General features: G+C 36.5%; 1 protein-coding gene across 4 annotated transcripts; it reads left to right on the top strand.

Moving 5' to 3' along the window:
- The first annotated feature begins 3,202 nt into the window (after window positions 1–3,202).
- On the top strand, window positions 3,203–14,331 carry Tmem18 (transmembrane protein 18). Of its 4 annotated transcripts, none has more exons than XM_087355006.1 (6): window positions 3,203–3,361; window positions 4,371–4,488; window positions 4,655–4,709; window positions 5,575–5,668; window positions 6,409–6,601; window positions 8,088–14,331. In XM_087355006.1, the coding sequence occupies exons 1-5, from the start codon at window positions 3,299–3,301 to the stop codon at window positions 6,553–6,555; spliced, it is 477 nt and encodes a 158-aa protein (XP_087211132.1). In that variant the 5' UTR covers window positions 3,203–3,298; the 3' UTR covers window positions 6,556–6,601; window positions 8,088–14,331. The 4 variants fall into 4 exon arrangements, with proteins under 4 accessions (XP_087211132.1, XP_021922050.1, XP_021922051.1 ...); XM_022066358.2 differs by having other exon boundaries at window positions 13,985–14,331; XM_022066359.2 differs by having other exon boundaries at window positions 14,007–14,331.
- The last annotated feature ends 1,100 nt before the right edge of the window (window positions 14,332–15,431 follow it).

The raw sequence follows: 15,431 nt of genomic DNA on the forward strand, positions 1-15,431 counted from the left end.
TTTCGACTTTGTCTCTTATTGTTGGGGTCTTTTGAAGGACGACGGTAGTAGATAGTTCTTAAAACTTGTGATAAAGTAAAACTGTCCCGCTATACCCCAAGAAGCTCTTGGGGGAGAGCGGTAACACCTCGGCATTAGATGGGAGTTAGTGCTCAGCGATGATATTATTCAAAACAAAATTAAGCACATTTCATTGAAGACTAAAAGACTTTTGCGTCAAGAGATAAATCTAGTTTCACATCAATAGAAAATAACACGTAAGTTACAGTTTTGTATAAATCGTCAGCTCTTTAGACATGGGACTGGAAGAAGGAAGATTCTGAACTGATGTTAGCTAGGATTCTCTAATTTTATCTTCCCCTACGTTTTTCGTAAATGTAATTTTTATTTGCATGTATCCACAAACTTAGTAAAACTTAGTTGACGACACTGTATTAATCTTATCGTATATTTAGAGGGGAATAAGGAGTTAAATATAATACCACAAAGAGATCAATAACTGATAAGGAAGACAGATTAGTGTGATTAGGCATAAAATGAATATATATTCACATTTTCTAAATATGTACTTGATGTAATACAATTTGTGTATGCATGTATGTCTGTATATGTGTATGTACCGTATTTATACCAACAAAAGCGACTATCTTAGTCCAGGATTTCCTTAAAATTAATTTTATTGAAACAAAGAACCGACTGCTTGCTCTGAAAGCGTGTTACCGCTGGCAATTAAAGCATTGGAAACAGTCAGACATCTTGTCTGTTAGCTTGTTTCAAATCAGGGTGCAGAATAATTATATATTTACATTTCAAGGTGACAGTTGTCTGACGGTCAGTCAAGAGATGATTTGTGCAGAAGTGTTCGATGTTCTTCACGCTCTAGCGTAAGTGAATAATTACCCTATTGACTAGTTCATACTCGTCTGTCCAGTTTTTCCTACGGGGGTAGAGAAGCTGCATGGCATGACTACATGAACAGTAGTAATTGTTGCATCATTTATTGTTACTCGATAGTGTCGTCAGATCACTTTTGTGCACGGATATCCTGAAGGCTCAACAGTGACAGTCACTTCTCGAAAACTAATTTTCCTATCCGACCTGCGTCACAAATTGCCATTCGTTTGTATTTCTCGCGCCTGGGACCTTGTTGTACGCTCTGTCACGTTTTCTATTTCAACCGACTATAACTGTGAGGTACAACGGTTGTGATAACAAGGTCAAAAGATGCTGCTGATAAAAGAGTAATCTGTAACGCTGAGTATATATAATATAAGACAGGGCCCCGTTTCAGTGACAAACAGATTATTTGTCTATGCATTTTATTGAGAATAAACAATGGAATTTTTTTTAAAAAAAACATGCCTCCAAAGCTTACAAAAAAAACAGGATTTTTAACGAATGATTGTTTATGAAGACTGGTATAATAAACATGATTTTTTTACTGGTGTCATACTTGAATATAATCCATGTGCATTCCACTCACCTTCTATTACGAATTTTAAGACTAAAATTAAACAGTTCTTATGGCATATATTTCTATATTTTGGAGACTTTAAGAGTATTTCAAAATTTCCGAAGCCAGGTAATGTGGCTAGAATATTTCAAAGACGTTCGGTGGATCATTGAAATAACATTTATTTTATATACAAAAAAAACTTATTTTTCTTTCGTTCTTGCCTTTTTCCTTCTAATTTTTCCTTTTGACGTAAATACGTCTATACGGAAGGATCATTCGGCAAAAAATCGTAACGAAGATGTGTAAGATCCATATCAACAATGTGTATAATAAATATGGACCGATAACAATAGTTGTGTTACCTAAGAAACTAATTGTTATGTCATCTGTTTACTAGGCATTGTTGTGTTTTATTACTGCCGTCAAAAATCCGATTTCGTTATTGCTGAAAGAGCTTTGCTGTTAATCGCTTGTAGAAGAAGTTCGTCGTAGAGTAGATAATTTTGTGCTGGTAAAAACGTTTTAGAATATCACAAGTTCTTATCTTATATAAGAATTATTACATTGCATTACATTACAGAACAGAGACGTATTTACGTCAGATTCTCCGTAACCGTGGTTCCACTGTCAACATTTTATTCTTTTCTTTTTATCTTTTTCGTTGTCTCTCCCACCCTTCTATATTCTTTTCTATCTCATTTTAATACCTTTCTTTCTCCCCCTCTTTGTTATTTGATTTATCCTCTTTCCATTTATGTTTGTTTGTTTATATGTGAATTTACCCCCCCCCCCCCCCCCCGATTGTTATAAACTATGCATATTTGTACTGCGATATTAATTTTATCACCGCGCTATAGAATGTGACAAGATAAAAAAGTGAAATGTTTCGATGAAAAATATCCCTATATTAGGGACCAATTCATTATCAACTGTGACGTTATCATAATCATCAACAATATATAATCTTATGTCTTAGATTATGCTTCTGTATCTCGTACCCAAATGCAATTTTTGAAGCTTATGTTGTTTACTTTGAAATGAAATATTTATCCCTGCAAAGTAGTATTATTAATCCAAAGTTTCGTTGTTATCATAAAGTTTAATTTTATTGTCCGACCTGAGTCAATTCAGTCCAGCTCACACCATCGCAAAATCTTCCAAAAAAAATAAATTTTAATATGATCCTCGAGACTTAACCTTTCTCTCTGATTCTGACAAATTTTGACGTTTCTTTAATCACTATTTCTAGCCCGAAAGCTCGTCATAGTTCTGATCATCTGACCCTTAGGCGTGTTGTTGAATGTCGTAGAAAAATATAATCCCTAGCACAAGAATATTTCTCTTTGCAGTAACATCTACAAAAACTCGTTTCAAATATTAATTCATCAGGATTTTACCCACTCGTTCTGTGTGGATAAAGTTGTCCCTGATAGTTATTAAGCACCACGTCATAAATCCACTCTTTCTTGGCCTCAGCACTAGATGATCATTGGTCAAGAACATAGCCAGGAATAGACGAATGTGGCAGAATGCTCAAAAAGGGCTGTTTTGCCAATGATGATGATGATGATTACGTGCGTGTAACCGACACTTTCAATTTCTTTCATTCGAACAAGAGCATAAACTTGCAGACCTTGTCCTGATTTTCCAGTTGATGGTAGATTCCGCTGTTTACAGCTATTTTCTACTTTCTTTACTTGCTGAAAAGTAATAATTCAAAATTGCTTAGAACTGGCGCGTGTTTGTGTAGATAATTCCATATATTGAACATCAATGGGAAAGTAGCGCTGCTCGTGTATAACGCACTTTACCGGTTTGATAAACAACTGACTTACGGCAAATATGGTGGATCCACAGCTGACACGGACAGAAGATATCATCGGTATTTGGACCTTCTTACAAAGTGTTAGTATGCATTCTGTGATATTGTACAGTGACTAATTATTTTTCTGGCTACTACTTTCATAAGATAGCATTGTGAATAGAATAAAGACAAATAAAATGCCAAGTCAGGCACTGAAATACAAACGACTGGTGACGAGATCTCGAACATGCATGGAGACCATCTACATTACGAGGGTTTAGAATCAGGCAACCAAGCCTAGTTGTAATTCTTTGTAATTTATGATGATGGCAACAGTGATTAATGTTGTGAAAGCTGTGTGTGTATTCTGCTCCTTAAACATACTTCATTGTCGAAAATTGTTTATTAACGGTTAGTTTTTGGTTACATAATATACATCGTGTACAGAAAAATTGAATATGCTAATACTAAACTGTGTTAATTATCAAGAATTTTAAGAGGGTTGTTATTGAGTTCTTACTGTAAAACGTGTAAATTAAGAACAATCGTATCTTATACTTTTTATATCCAATACAGAGGACAGTTTTGCCAGGCTCCATTGCACTGGAGAGAGTGCAGAGAAGTTGTAAGACAGCATGTCATATAAGAAGTGAAAAGATTGTTCAGATTTTTCAGAAAAACAGTATTTAAAATGTAAAATGTTAGTCCAATAGAGGCCTCACCAATAAATTACTAGCCAAGTTCAGTTTCTGGTTGCCTGGTCAGCCCTTGAGGCAACAGTTACTGCATCAGAGCTCCATAATTTTAAGTGAGTTTTTACCTCAGAAATGTTGGGGATTACAATTGAATGGGAGAGGCCAGTTGTGATCTTCTGGTTTGTGATATTTAGTGTAGGTGGTTACCAGTGCTCTGGAGGAGCATTCCACTACAGTGAAGGTGGACGTGATACATTCATCTGGAAATGTTTGTAACCATGTGCCACTGCATCCCAGAAAACCATATTTATGATATTCAGTGCCATGAGAACCCTAGGGACACTGATTTTGTTTTGCAATGCTGGGGTCATGAATTGTATAACAGTAGTTAATGAAATGGATTATTTTATTTCAGATTGACTGGCATGACCCATGGCTTGTAGGACTTATTGTTTTTCATGTTGCAATAACACTGATGACCTTACTTACAAGAAACCACAGCAATTTCCAAGTTTTGCTGTTTTTTATCCTGCGTAAGTTGAGACAAACATTTGTTTGAAAATAGTGAATTGGTCAACCAAACCAGTTGTCTTGTTTCAAAATATTCATATGATAGATGTGTGGTGTCCAGTTATTCCATTCTGGCTTCCATATACTGTGTCGGATATCTGACTTTTGTGTTCTTTTCCTTTTTTTCAGTGTTATTAGTTTACTTTTCTGAGAGCATTAATGAAATTGCAGCAAATAATTGGAGGTAAGTTAAATATGCTGACAGTTAATTTGTCAAAATTAGTTTAGTATTTTGTTTTGTTTTGTTTTATTATTTTCTTTACCTCGTAGATTTGTTAAATGCTGTACATATTCATTATATAATTTGTATCGTTGGCTCATTCTTATGCAGTAGTTCAGTATTTGGTAGGATATTATACTGAGTAATATTGATGTTATATACTTGTAGCATTTTGGTAAGATGCATTCAGAGAAAATAGTATTTCCAGATTCATTCTGTAGCCAATGCCATTATCAATGCTTTTTATAGACAATTCCAGGAAGAAACATATTCTATTGAACTGGTAATAAATGGGCTGTCTCATTATGAAGGGCGCTTATTTTCTTCACTGATTAGTGCTGTATTACCACTGGTAATAGATAGTCTATTGTAACAAGATTTACTCTACTTGTAACTAATATTGATAAAGATTTTGTTGTGGGATTTGAGGTTTTCACAGCAGTGAGTATGAAGATTTCTGTCTTCTGGGTTGTTGCGCTGTGTAGTCTGGTCGATGTTAACCAACGTTTCAGAGGTCATACTGCCTCCGTCATCAGGGCGATGAGTATGAAGATTTCTGTCTTCTGGGTTGTTGCGCTGTGTAGTCTGGTCGATGGTTACCAACGTTTCAGAGGTCATACTGCCTCCATCATCAGTATGACCTCTGAAACGTTGGTTAGCATCGACCAGACTACACAGCGCAATAACCCAGAAGACAGAAATCTTCCAGAAGTTTATTTATTGTGTTTTGTTCTTGAAAGTTTCATTGGATTTAAACCAGTAATAAATATAAGTAAAATGACAATAATGCTAATGCTACATAAGAAATGTTCATATTTCTTTTATACAGTTTATTTTCAAGACAGCAGTACTTTGATAACCAAGGAATGTTCATTTCTCTTGTCTTCTCTGTGCCAATACTGCTCAACTGCATGATTATGGTGGTAAGTGATAATGTAACTGTAATTGATCTTCTTTGTTTCGTGTTTAAGCTAATCATGATAAATATTATCTAATATATCAGTAAGCTAAACTCTGGATAATCGTAATATGCTTCAATTTATCAATCAGACATCTATTCTATCGTTCTTAAAGCAGTAAATTTTCTTTATTTTTCTTAAACATTATACAATTTTCAATACATAAATTTCATAAAACAAAACATTTTTTCAAGTACTTTGTGTTGATTACTGAAAATCATGGAACGGAACCTATTGTATTTTACATATGTTCCCATTATATTCTTGCTTTAATTTACGCAGCTTCATTTTACGCCGGAAATCTCAGGAACCTTACCCCGGCATAAACCGAGTCCTACCTGTATTTAATTTATTTATGGTTATTTTAATAATGTTCATAGCTCAGACTGTATAGTGTAGATGTATGCTACGTAGAAGTCTTGTTTAACTTTGATTTTTCTTGTAATGTTCAGTAGCCGTTTCAGTGTAATATTCTAAATGTAATTAAAAAAATCTCTTTAGTACAGTTTGTTAGATGCATTGGCACTCCCGATGGCATATTACTGTGTTTTGTTTCAGAAGCTGAAATTGTGTTTAGAAATTGGACTATTCTGTTTTGCGGTCTTTGCTGTATTTTAATATCTGTTTCACTATTTCTACAAGCCCAGTAGAAAATTAATATGATCCTGTTATAATGAAACTTGAACATTTGTTAAATTTTACAGGCAAATTGGTTATGGCAGTCAAGTCAGCTGATGACAAAACTGAAGACAGCTCAGCTTCGTCAACAGGCGCAATCATCACGTTTACAGCGTCATCAGCAGGCACAACAACAGAGGAATCCGCCGATAAACCACCCCAAGACAGACTGAGAAGTGAAACTTTGAATTATTGATGCAGACCATGTGGATGACATGAGTATGTATAATGAGCGAACTAGTCACATTATCTCTTGCAGTTAAAAGTCTGTATTGCATATATTGTTTCTTAGACGAGATATGTATTTTTATCTAAACATTTTTAACATATCACTGTACTTAACATTAAGTGTTAAGGTGACGATTGTACGCCATGAGAAGCTGAAACAAACTTGACTAACCAATGAACAGTTTGGAAATGACACTTCTTTAGAAAAATGTGGATTTAACGTATGTTTTGTGTTGCAGAAATTAGTGTAAACTGAAAAATTATTGCAATTTCTGAGCTGTTTTTGGGTTATACTTAATGTCAGATTTTGTCAGCTATTTTCCTTGTCTACTAAGAATCTGATGCGCATCGTTATTTTACGAGTCCTGAGATAGACTCTCTTATTTACACTTGATCACTCACAGGTTGATGAATAGAGTGGTTCAGCTTTATGTGACGGCAGGTGGACAATGTTTGAGAAGGAGGAGGACCTCAAGAAAAATGCTGTACACATACGTCATGTTAAAATAATGAACATCAGAATCATATTGTGAATCATTATAAAATGTGAGATATATATCATAAGATAGTCCTTAAATTCTCTGCTTTGGATACTTTTTAGCAGCAGTGAGTATTTTATTCTACGACGGGCAGTCAAAAAGTTCCCGGAATTGTGGTATAGCACTGTAATGGTAGGACATATGGCAACACTTACCTAATCACCTTCAAAGTAGGACCCTTGCATGCACACACGCTTGCTCCATCGATCCTGACAGTGTTGGAAGCACCGGCGGAAGACTTCATTTCGAATCTTCCAAGGTTCGGCCATCGCATTTGATTTGATGTCCGCTATGGTTGCGAAAGGCATCCCCTTGAGGCCCATTTTCAGAGTAGGGAACAGCCAGAAGTCACTCGAAGCGAGATCCGGAGAGTATGGTGGTTGGGTGATGACAGGAATGCTTTTCTCAGCGAGGAATTGCTGCACAACCAGCGAGGTGTCGAATGCGACGGCCGAACTCCGGAAGATTCCAAACGAAGCCTTCCGTCGGTGCTTCAAACAATGGTAGGATCCATGGAGCAAGTGTGTGCAAGAGTCCTACTTTGAACGTTGCCATATGTCCTACCATTACAGTGCTATACCACAATTCCGGGAACTGCCCTACGTATTACAAGCAAAGCAAAGTTCACTTCCTTTTCAAACGGCTTCCGTCCAAAATTCGTACCACTGACCGCTTGCAGAAATATTTTGGAATGGTTGGGGGAGGGGGGGGGGTGTTTAGTTTCTATGCATATGGTATGTTAAATTTTCTGCAAGAATTAGCATTCCATACCATAACTTTCATACTTTCCATTCGTTGTTGTACTTACAAAAATTGTACACAGTGTTTGTTCATGAACTTTGATAATAGAGATGTAAAAGGTGAACTATAAATATGAATTTGAAGACTCAACATTCGATATAGCGTACTATTTAATTTTTGTTCTTATTTATTTTCAGTTTTCAGAGTTTGTCGGTGAAAAAGTGTGTGTGTGCCAATACATTATATTAACACAGCACAGACTTCTCATTTATCTTTATATATAATATTTTCATACTTATATTATTTTAAACTACTCATTTTGTTGTAAACCATCCTTTTAAAAAAGGAAATTCCACACAATTAATATGAAGTAACCGCCACGGTGGTCTAGCGGTCAGAACGCTGGACTTGTAATACTGGGGTCCCGGTTTCGATTCCCGGCGGTGCTCAGATTTACAACTTGTGGTGGGCAAGGCTGTGGTCCAGGCATCACAGAGTTTTCCTCCAGGGTTTCTCTGTGGCATCCCAACAATTACTCCACTTTCATCATCATTTCGCGAAAAGGGGGTCATGGCAGGAGCGTTAAATGTCGCGGTCCCGATCGAACCTATGTACTGATAGGTCATGAATCCTGCTAACAACCAATGCACACCATGCTGAATGGTGTGTACTGGACACAAAAAAAATGAAGTGATTTATGAAACTTTTTAAAATGTGTACACAAAGAAGAGATTTAATTTGATAATGTTGTGTTTGAATTGTATTGGTGTGAGGTTTAAAAGTAGGAGGAGATGTTGCAGCAAGATTAATCTTTAGGAAAGCAACGTAATTACGTATGTTATACTACTATAGTGAAAAAGATTTTAATTATATTGCAGGATAGGATATATAGGATCATTCATCATGCAGACATGAAAGAAGTTAAACACTCATTCAGGCAGTGAAAATATTGGGTCATATAAAAGCAGTGCAGTTTGATGTTCAACTGAATTTGAGTTGAGCGAAGAATAACACTTGTGAAATGTGATACTGTGTGGTCTTCTTTATGGTTGTCATTATTTTGAAGCCAGTATGTTCCTCTGAAAAACTTACCCACCTACAAGACTATAATAGTACGACAACCCAGAAGGCCACAGTTCACTTTTTCACCACTTTGAATCTCAGATATTACTTTTCAGTATTTTCTTCATTCACTATGAAAGCAGATTAATCTGAAGAATTGTAATTTCATCAGCTTTTGTTCTGCTGAAGGGTTTCCTATACGGTTAGTCCAAAATATAGTTTGTAATATATATCAGTTGCAGCAAAAAAATTTTCCTTGGTGTACAGCAGTGGTCCCCAACTCAGTGCCCGCGGGTGCCATGGCGCCCACCAAGGCTTTTTTTTGGGTGCCCGCTTTGTTACAGAAAGAGGTTATACTGAATAATGAAGGCCGTTCAACCACGAACATCATAAAATCAAAGCGCAGATCTCGACTTACCGACGCCCATCTTGACGATTGTTTGCGAGCAGCAACATCATCCTACACTCCCAAATTTGAAAAAATGGCCGATGAACCAAACATCACACTAACTTCCCACTTGAGTAATAATAATTGTACTTATAAAAGTACATATTTTTTGATTGTGTGGTTTCTTGTATCATTAAACGTCGCGTTGTTTTGCGTATTATTTGGTGTCCATATATTATTTGTCCAGAGAAAAAAAGAAAATTTGGCTTTGTTAATTGGTTTGTGCCCGCCACGATCTCATAAACTCTCAAATTTGCCCGTAGGCACAAAAAGGTTGGGGACCACTGGTATATAGTCTTGAAACTATTGTAGTTATTCATGTCTAATACTTGCATCATAGTATATCACTACTGTTCAATCACACATTCCCGAAACTTGGAAGTTTTACTTATTTCTTATCTTGTTCAGCAAAAGAGAATACTAGTGTATTTGAGTTTTTATAGCATTTTATATGTCCAGAAAGACAGCCTCTTTTCGTTTTCTTTTTTTCCCCTGTCTCCTCTGTGATGGAATACCTGTAGTCATCATTCTTCAGAGTCCTTGAAGAATCTTACAACTGATGTTATGTCTGCTTGTGGAGGACTCTTTGTGCATCATGAACTTTTGTGCCTAAGATCTGTTGGTGTAAATCTGTCCTGAGAACACCAGATGTACAAGTCAACTAGCGAGATGTGGCCTGAATAACGTAAGATGTTTCTTAATAAAGTCTTCTCGGGCTATCAGCCATGTTAGTCGGTGGTCAATCGCCGACGTTTCGAGAACCGTCTCTGTCCTCAAGACGTCGGCGATTGATCACCAACTAACACGGCTGATAGCCCAAGAGGACTTTATTAATGAAAGCCGCCGTGAAAGCTTCACATCAAGATGTTCCTTATTTGAATTGTATTACATTTTATTTCTACAGTATTACCCTTTTCAGACATCCAATAACTTCGTGGTAAATAACCGAAAATTGTATATTATTTCTGACCAAATGCATTATTATTTCTTCTACGTGTAAAGTTGTATCTTTTGTAGTTTAAGCATTCCAGATCCCGGTTAGCTACCATAGATTGTTACATAAATATTAAAGTGGACTTTAATGAAAATCAAGCAGGCCCAAATATCTCTCAGTGTTGTGTGAAATGAAACTAAAAGTTTGCCGAGTTTTTTCATCCGTTGTATCTTGCCGCAATACAAATAATTTATAATTTAGAAGTGTCTACTTGCTTTGCAACTGTAGGTTGTTAACAAGACTCTTGTATTCCTGCTGTGCCCGCCGCAGATCCACCAAACACTGCTTTTGTGTATATCTGCGTGTAAAGATTTCTTTGTGGTTAGGTTAGGATTGAGTATGCAGCAGTGAGTGAGAAGCTATTGAAAATTATGCAGATACCAGAAGCTTTAATTACCTGTCACGTGTTCGGTTAAAAGTGTTTGTTAATGGAGCAATCATTATTTTGTAGCCTATTTTCTATTCATTCCCTTGAATGTTGTTACTGACAAGTTTTCCGTGTTTTGGTATTCAGCCAACTTCTGACACGTGTTATTAAATGGAACTTACCAGTAGAAATTATAACCTGTGCAGTCATTATTGAACATGTATTGATTAGGAAATGCAAGTAGAACATAAGCACATTGTTTTTGTTACTTAATACAAGTTTTATGTACGAGGGGCAGTCAAAAAGTTCCCGGAATTGTGGTATAGCACTGTAATGGTAGGACATATGGCAATGCTTACCTAATCTCCTTCAAAGTAGGAACCTTGCATGCACACACACTTGCTCCATCGATCCTGCCATTGTTGGAAGCACCGGTGGAAGGCTTCGTTTGGAATCTTCCGGAGTTCGGCCGTCACATTCGATTTGACGTCCTCCATGGTTGTGAAACGTGTCCCCTTGAGGCCCATTTTCAGAGTAGGGAACAGCCAGAAGTCACTCGGAGCGAGATCCGGAGAGTATGGTGGTTGGATGATGGCGGGAATGCTTTTCTCAGAGAGGAATTGCTGCACAATCAGCGAGATGTCGAATGCGACGGCCGAACCTTGGAAGATTCCAAACGAAGCCTTCCACCGGTGCTTCCAACAGTGGCAGGATCGATGGAGCAAGTGTGTGTGTGTGCGCAAGGGACCTACTTTGAAGGTGATTAGGTAAGTGTTGCCATATGTCCTACCATTACAGTGCTATACCACAATTCCGGGAACTTTTTTGACTGCCCTACTTAGGAATTGTTGGAGTCAACTAGATGCAGCTAGCTCAGAGTAGTCTCTGGTGGTGGGCTTTTGTGAACACGGTGATGAACCTTCGGGTTCCATAAAGAAAGTGGGCTATTCTTTGATAATCCAAGTAACAATTGACTTTTCAAAGGATATCCTGCACCATAGAGAAAGAGAGAATTTGTTGGCCTAATTTTTGTGAATGAAAATACAATTCCAAGATATCTTGGCAGGGGGGAAAAGCGTATACACCCTGTTTTCAGATAGTTGTAAAATGTATTGATTTGAGCTGAAAGCTTCCGTTGTTGAGAGTAAACAGTACTTAACACCTTCTGGGACTGTGGACATTCATTTCTATGCCCAGTTATAAGAAATATTTTCAAATGCAGTTGAATCACTGAAGTTACTAAACTAAGGGTGCTGAAGTGTGTGTGTGTGTGTTGAATTTGGTTTTGAATGATTTGAAGTAAGAATTTTATATGCAAACTTAATGTGCTGGTTAGGTTTTGAGGTTTTCACGGCGGTGAGTTTGAAGATGGCTGTCTTCTGGGTTGTTGTGCCATGTAGTCTGGTAGAAGTTTACCATTGTTTCAGAGGCCTTTGCTGCCTCCTTTGTCAGGGTGATGATTAGCTAGTTTTAGACTTAATGGATATCACAGACTGCTTGATGACAAAGAAACTGGTGAGTACAAGGGTTTTTGAAATATTGTATGGTAACTTTTAAGTGCCTCATTACATGTGATGATTCCATTGATCTGTGATAATGGTTGCATTACACAGTAATAATATTAAAGATTGTCCATTGTCTTTTCTATATTTATTATACATGTTTCAGAAGTTGGCTCTACCCGTGTCTTTATACTGACAGATTTTTGTCATTTTTATTTGTGGTATTAGTTGCAGTGGTTGGAGTCTAACCCAGAACCCTTTGAATACTAAACTGACGTGCTTACCACTTGACCACTAGGACTTCTGTATTCCTTGATATACGGAAGTCTGCAGGTTGGGTTGTTACTGTCTGATAGTCTGTGTACGTGGACATAGAACATCTGATTCTATAATGAATTGTGATGACATTAATCTGTGTTTGTTCAGCGTTTTTAGAATTGACTTTCCATGTAGTTTATGAACAGTATTTATTTATTGAAACAGTGATCAGTCATGTAGACTGCACTCATAGAAATATTTTTTTTCCATAAAAATAATTTTTGCAGGTGCAAAATTAGTAGGATTCATAATGGTAAACATTTCAACTTTCCATGGTTTGTACTTTAAAATGTACTGCATAATATCATTGCTGATATGAAAATTGTATTTCCAAAATTATAGAAGAATGTTTTTGTAAATATTCATGCAGCAGTTTGTTTTATTGGTGTCATTTAATTTGTATGAAGATATGTGATAGATTTGCATATCCCCCCCCCACACACACACACACACAGGAATAGGGGATATTTTATCCACCTAGATTTCTAATGAAGAACTGACAGTAGACTGGAAGATGCCCTCATTGCATTCTCGATTATTACACATGAATGCTACAGTAAATATTACTTTGAAGTGTAGCAGCTTGTGAATGAAGATAAGAGGACAGTAAACATTTTGCATTTAATAATGCCTGTAAGGGTTCAGGAGTTCAGGTTTACCAATAAGCTAACATCAATTTATGGCATTGAAGGTTAATGTAGAGAAAGAATATTGAATAATTTGTATGAGCACATGTTGATAGAGTATTACAAAGTCTTACTAGTATGTCTAATCATCACATCAAGTGACTTGAAAAGTGTTCATTCTTTTGTTTACCAAACAGTCTACTGCTTTGAAGTACATAATGATATGTCAAAATAAATTTATGACAAAGGTATTTTTAACATTTGTTTTTGTATAAAACACCACTCACTGTTTTGTGTTTTCATGATTTGTATGTTGTGACACTATATAAGTCTTTTGTGATACAAACTGAGAGTGACTTCTGGGCTTCCATTTTATCAGTACCATTGATTTAGTAATACTTTACAGTTCTAAGCTACAGTGAACTAAACTTCCAAGTGTTTTCTTTATTTTATTATATGTTAAGAAATTACTGTTGTATACTGAAATTGAAACGCCTTTTAACATTGTTATTTGTTTTGACATTTATTTTCATTTGAAGTGAAAAGATGCCTTTTTTGTAGAATACATCATGTAAATTCACTCTTGATTCCTTCATACTAAACACATCTAAGCCTTTGTTGAGTGCTTAATAACATTACATTTATTACTGTTCTGAAAGGTGGTAAAGAAGATGAAGTTAATCATACTTTACTTTGTGTTGGCTTAAGAGGGGGGCCTGGTGATTTATGAGTAAGATTCTAGACTCTCATTCAGAGTGTTTTGTATTTGATCCTCAGATTTCTGTTTTCCTGCTCACAGATTGAAGATATCCCTCAACCAAAGGTATCACGCGGGAATGTGAAAGCCCCATAACGCTTCATAGTCTGTGTTAAGCTGTAGGTTCCTTTTGCCAACCATTAATCACATAATCATCCATAGAAATGAATTCTACTTCATTGCCTAGGTTAGCAGAGGTTAGGGAGGTCATTATAGACCATACATGGAGACATTCGGTACAAACTAACTTTATATGAGTTTTGAGTTGTTGGTGATGTATATTCAGTGGAAATAATTTTAATGTGCCATTGTTTGTTGTAAGATAATGTGTAATGTGTAATGGTCAAGTAATAAAACATTAATTGTATTATGTACAAAATTAATCCAAGTTGATGCAGAGTGGATATGAATGGATTCTAGGAGAAATGGGAGATATGCAGAAATGTTACACTAGTTTTCCAGAGTCCAGTAAGGTTGGGAAATGTTACAGTTAAGTATTTCTAAATGTGTATGGTAGACAAAGCCTATTTTCTATAAAAACCTTTGTATACCATAACATTAGAATTGTAACAGAAGTAACCAAATGAAGTACTGAAGGTTTAATGTGTTGCAAGGGAGTACGTTGTTCCTGTGCTTGCCCAAACACCATGCCATGAAGACATTTGTGTAAGCATGATGCCATTGACTCGGCATTGTTGTGTAACATTACTGCAGTCAACAATCCACTTTCGTTAATGTCTTACTCAAACTTTAATCAATTGTAAAGCATGTCTATAGCCACGGTGGTCTAGCGGATAGAACGCTGGCCTTGTAATCCTGGGGTCTCGGGTTCGATTCCCGGCGGTGCCCGAATTTATAACTTGTGTTGGGCTTCCCCGGTTTCTCCGTGGCATCCCAACAATTACGCCATTCACACACAGAAGAAGGCAATGGCAAACCACTTCTGGATCATCTGCCAAGAACGTATATGAACAGGTCCCAGTCCGAGAAAAGGATGGAAGGATCCTGTTCATATGGACCTGTCGTCAGACAGAACACTAAATAAATAAAAAAAGCATGTCTAAAGGAAATATTTAGAATGAAGCTAATATATAAACTGCCTTTCCGTATAGACGTATTTACGTCAGATTCTCCGGAACCGTGGTTCCACTGTCAATTTTTTTAACTGACATTAGATGGAGGTGAGTGACGAATTTCACAGTAGTCTTTTATGTATGTTGGTATATGAAAGTTGTTTGATAAGATCCTTCTTCCGGGCTCATCAGTATTGAACCAAAGTCTTTGGGATGCTTCAGATAAAGTAATTTATATAATTTCAATTACATATACTCCTGTGGAAGGGAAGAAGCTTTGATAACCTAGATAGTAAAGGTCTTGTATGAACGCAGATATGAACCTAGTTTTCAGCTGCGATACTAAGTTTTATTTAGCTTACTATAAAAATTGTATAATTGCTACATTTCGAAT

The sequence above is a fragment of the Zootermopsis nevadensis genome, unplaced genomic scaffold (genome assembly GCF_977971745.1).
Source record: "Zootermopsis nevadensis isolate Lab colony 2312 unplaced genomic scaffold, Znev_1.0 Znev_ptg000024l, whole genome shotgun sequence".
NCBI classification, from domain to species: domain Eukaryota; kingdom Metazoa; phylum Arthropoda; class Insecta; order Blattodea; family Termopsidae; genus Zootermopsis; species Zootermopsis nevadensis.

Bases quoted from the DNA above. Each gene is read 5' to 3' on its own strand.
- Tmem18 (XM_087355006.1), top strand. From the start codon at position 3,299: ATGGTGGATCCACAGCTGACACGGACAGAAGATATCATCGGTATTTGG. The intron at 4,489-4,654 runs GTAAGTTGAGAC...CCTTTTTTTCAG, and splicing joins TTTGCTGTTTTTTATCCTGC to TGTTATTAGTTTACTTTTCT. The intron at 4,710-5,574 runs GTAAGTTAAATA...TCTTTTATACAG, and splicing joins ATTGCAGCAAATAATTGGAG to TTTATTTTCAAGACAGCAGT.